This window comes from Corylus avellana, chromosome ca7 (assembly GCF_901000735.1).
Source record: "Corylus avellana chromosome ca7, CavTom2PMs-1.0".
Taxonomy (NCBI): Eukaryota; Viridiplantae; Streptophyta; class Magnoliopsida; order Fagales; family Betulaceae; genus Corylus; species Corylus avellana.
Genome location: NC_081547.1, coordinates 25,227,041 through 25,231,609, shown reverse-complemented (window position 1 = coordinate 25,231,609; position 4,569 = coordinate 25,227,041). Strand labels below are relative to the sequence as shown.

Here is a 4,569-nt window from a genome sequence, read left to right as displayed (position 1 = left end):
AAAACCCATGAAAGAGATATATATTAAAAAACTCATGCAAAAGGTAGGAAGAATTTTGGAAAAAGAGAGCAGGAGAGATATATTAAAAAAGTCATATCCATGTGTGAATTCACACGTGTCCAAAAAAATGTATTTTACATAAAATTTAAATAATATAATGTTGAGGTATTTTACAAATTTCATTATCTATTTTAATTAAAAGGGGTTTAGATATATACGGATCTGCCGACTTAAGGCTTTGCTTGTTAGTTGAGATAGCTAGAATACCATGGCTTGATTAGAGATTAAAAGTAGCTATTTTATAGCTAATCAAAGGATCAAAAGAAAGCAGCTACTTTTGATCTCTAATCAAGCAAAAATAGACAACTTGATTGGAGATTCCCCTTTAACCCTTTCCCCGTTTGATATATATATTTTTATTTTTTGAAAAAAGGTTAAGCAACAATGGAAATCAAGAGAGAATTCAAGTTATTTTTTAGGCAAAATCCACTTAATCCTCTCAAACTATCACTCCAATGACAATCTATTCCCAAACTATCAATTAGGACAATTTACTTCAAAAACTACCAAAACAATGACAATGCACCTCCAAATTTAACAAAATTACCCTTACTAAAATAAAAACAAAAATACTAAAATTTAATTTAATTTTTTCAAAATTTTAAGGGTATTTTTGTCTTACTAAAAATTCTATAGGGATAATTTTGTAATTTTGTTAGCATTTGGGGGTACATTGTCATTGTTTTGGTAGTTTGGGAAATAAATTGTCGTGATTAATAGTTTGTGGGGTAGATTATCATTGGAGTTGTAGTTTGAGAAGGTTAAATGAACTTTACCCTTATTTTTTCAATAGAGATAATTCTCACCGTTTATTTTTTTACAAAGAATCTCTATGCCAAACTCTTAATTATTAATTTAAAATAAATAATTAAAATTTTATGATTTTAAAAATATTATTAAAAAAATATATTTATTCTATACTATAAATATAGTAAAGATGCATGTATCAAAATTTCAATAATTTAATACGTTAAAATGTATGGCATGGTCGTTGATCTCAAAAGGTAGAAAAAGAAAAAGAAAAACACAAAAGCTAGCAAACAAAAAGAGAAAAATATCGCCGTATAAGCATTTTGAAGGCAAAACAGATTCAACGTCAATGAAACGCAATTCCATTCCGGTGGCCGCAAACGCCGCGAGACTAATCAGCATTTGGGACCCGCCACTCTTTCTTAACGCTGTTTCTATTTTACTTTCCAAACAGCTTTCTCTCTCTAAGACTCTCTCTCTGTGTCCGACATGTCCGAGGTTCTTGTGCGGCTCCGACCCAGTCCCAAACCCCTGATAGCGGGGACCTCGCGTGACCCGTCACGTGACTTCCGGAGACCAACTGATGGAAATCTCGTGGTTTCAGGCTCAGGCGCCAGAGCATTTTCTCTGTCCAGGAAAGCGCTGGTTTTTCCCGGGAAAATTTGTGTGGTCGGAGGGAAGTCTTCATCGAAGCTAAGCGCTTCGACCCAAGAGGGGTCGTTGCAGGGGATCGATGACTCGCCCGTGTCCGTGGAGCTCCATCCCGTTTGCAGCGAGACCCAGTTCGATCGGGTGCTCGCGGAGGCTCAGCAGCTCGAGGAACTGGTCATCTTCGTTTGGTATGGGGTTTTGGTTTTGTGTTTGAAATTTTGGGGGATTTTTTTATTCCATTCTGGTGGGTTTCCTGTATTGGGTTGATTGGTTGGGGAGAAAAAAAATGTGGGAAAAGGAAAAGGAAAAGGAATGTGTCAACTTTTACTCTTGTGGTGTTTTTTCGTTTAAAATGCTTAGTTTGATTGCTAAGATAATGTTGGGAAGGTGAAAGAAACATGAAGTTTGGATCCGTTTCAGGTTTGTTAGTCATTTTTTGGGTATAAAAGATTTGAATTTTTGTTTTATTTTATTTTGAACAGTTTCTAAGTAACCAAACTGGCTATTTGGATTCGAATTAGAAGTCTATTTTGTTGCAATTAGCAGGTTGCCATTTCTCTTCTTAAGAATGTTCTGTACTTCTGAGCTGTTATGGGGAAATATTAGAGTTATTTGTTATAATGGCTTCTCAAAATGAAGGGATTAATTTTGTGGAATATAAGCCTAATGCCACTGCAACTTCTTTTTTGTTATTCTCGGTTTTGGTTGTAAAAAAAATTGATATTGCATAACAACTCCACTTTACTTATAAATTAAATAACTGATTTTTAGCATCACAGTTCGTTTTTGTTCATATGGGATGCGTTTCCTTTTTACATCGGAATCATTTCATTGAAATGGGGTTTTTAAAGTGAGGGTATATGAATTTGTAGGATGGCAGGCTGGTGCAGAAAATGTATATATTTGAAACCCAAACTGGAAAAGTTGGCTGCAGATTACTATCCAAGGTTAGGTTGACTTTATCTTCTGACAATCTAACACAATTATGTTGACATCGACAGTGGGAGAACGGAAACATTAAAACAAAACAATAGGAGTTGTTATTCCCTCGTATAAATATTTTGTTTGAGTTGGCGCAGTGTATTCATAGTAGCTTCACTGCTAACACCATTAACTATTTTGCATCAATTCCAAGTTGCATCATTACAGTTTCATTTTGCTGAACTAATAGAATCCATTCATGAAAGCTTTAGAATCCACAACTTACTTAGCCTTTCTAATGAGACTCCAAACTCTAAAAGATGCTTTCCTTGAGGATATTCTCAGCCATTGAAGTTTTTTCTGTCCTTTGTTTGCTGGAACAATCAAAATTTTTATTCCACTTTGGGTGGTTTGGTTGCATCGATTGTAATGGATAAATTTCTATTATCATGATATCAAACATGTGCTGCAAAAGTGACATTGAGAAGAGGAACAGCTGACTAAATAACCTAATTCGCAATAACTTTTCTATTGCATGATTAGGGCATGGGGCACTTTTCTATAGAGTGGCTTAGATACTCCATTAGTAAGAATTAACTTTGAGATATGATTTGTTGTAGATTACGGTTCTACCGCATTGATGTTAATACAGTTCCACACAAGCTTGTCACTCGTGCTGGAGTCACTGTAAGTTTCTCATGACGCTCCTAATTTTTGGGTTTCATTAGTTTGACATGGTGCATAACTATATAAGATTCAAAGGATTGTCTGACAGGGAATATCTATCTGAGTGATACATGGTTCTTTCATGATGGGTGATCTACATTATTCATATATTTGTGTTGTCACCTAGTTTATAGCAGTAGATGTAGTTTTATGAGTTTATAGTGTACAGAGACAGAAAAAGAGTAGTATTTTCTTTTCTTTTTGTTTTTGAATTTTTTTAGGGTAGGGAGTGTTGAGGATTGTGGAAAATATGTCAAGGACCGGTGGCTTTTGAACTCTGTCAGTTCTTCCCTCGCACTATCCAACTTTAAAGCAAACATGGCAAAACTTTGTTATTATCTTACTGAAGAATTGGCAACTTGGATGCCATATGAATATGCTTGGCCCTTCCGCTTTCTTCTTTTCTTTTTCCTTTGTGTACATGTCTAAATGGAGGATGGAGGCACTTTTTGATTTTATCAATCCCATTGTTCTGTATTGTTTCTGCCATACATGCATGCAGACTGTTGACCTAATCATATTTCCTTTTCCATGCATGTGTTTTGGGCTTTGAAAAAATATGTGTAGAAGATGCCTACTATACAGGTAAAAGTTCTATTGCAATCGAATTTCTTTGAGGAACTTGGTATGTTCTTTCTTTCGTAGTAATGAAGAATGATTATGTTACAGCTGTGGAAGGATAGCAAGAAACAAGCTGAGGTCATTGGTAGCCACAAAGCGTATTTAGTAATCAATGAAGTCCGTCAAATGATTGAGAATGAGGATGCCATGTAAGTCATGGTAGTACAGCAGGCACATCTTTTTCCCCCAACCCCACCCCTTCCCTTCTTTCCCATTTGTAATCTTTATATTTTATATAAGTGTTATTCTTTTTCTGTCAAAATTTCTTTGGGGAAAAAATATATTGAAAATAAAATTGAGTCTTGTGTTTGCCATTGCATTGCTCTATGTAAAGTGTATTCAACAAGAGGTGTTTTTGATGTTACACAATCTGTAAATGTCACAATTTAATTATTAGGAACATAAGCTATTGAACTGAAACCATTACTCTTTTGAATCTTGAGGGGGTCAAGAATAGCCCTATTCTGGGTCAATGGCTCTTGGTATCTACTCAATATAAGAACACCAAGATGCTCATTTCTTGTCCTTGGCCTTTTTAACATAGAAGCAAGGCCTCAATGAATTGAAGGTGGAGGCAATTCAAACTGGTGGGTCTGCTGGTGGCTATGAGAAAGTGTGAAAGGGAAGAGCAAATTGGTTCCATCTAATTGATGATAAGAAAAAATGTGAAGCTACACAGTTTGCCTGCATTATGGCCAGGGCACATGCAATGTGTGTATGCAACTGTCAGAACTGAAACAATAGACTGCTCAGCACAAAAATCAACAAACTCTCCCAATGCTTCCAAACTGGCAAAACCTTTTCGGCCGTGGCTGGGGTTTTAGGTTTACTAGTGATTTC

The 4,569-nt window shown here is 35.6% G+C and overlaps 1 protein-coding gene across 1 annotated transcript; it reads left to right on the top strand.

Moving 5' to 3' along the window:
• The first annotated feature begins 1,132 nt into the window (after positions 1 to 1,132).
• LOC132188182 (thioredoxin-like 3-2, chloroplastic) lies at positions 1,133 to 3,919 on the top strand. The gene is made up of 5 exons (XM_059602589.1): positions 1,133 to 1,649; positions 2,334 to 2,408; positions 3,003 to 3,069; positions 3,676 to 3,693; positions 3,778 to 3,919. The coding sequence occupies exons 1-5, from the start codon at positions 1,300 to 1,302 to the stop codon at positions 3,880 to 3,882; spliced, it is 615 nt and encodes a 204-aa protein (XP_059458572.1). The 5' UTR covers positions 1,133 to 1,299; the 3' UTR covers positions 3,883 to 3,919.
• The last annotated feature ends 650 nt before the right edge of the window (positions 3,920 to 4,569 follow it).

Coding starts and splice junctions, on each gene's coding strand:
- LOC132188182 (XM_059602589.1), top strand. CDS start 1,300: ATGTCCGAGGTTCTTGTGCGGCTCCGACCCAGTCCCAAACCCCTGATA. Junction 1,650..2,333: donor GAACTGGTCATCTTCGTTTG/GTATGGGGTTTT, acceptor ATGAATTTGTAG/GATGGCAGGCTGGTGCAGAA. Junction 2,409..3,002: donor GCTGCAGATTACTATCCAAG/GTTAGGTTGACT, acceptor GATTTGTTGTAG/ATTACGGTTCTACCGCATTG.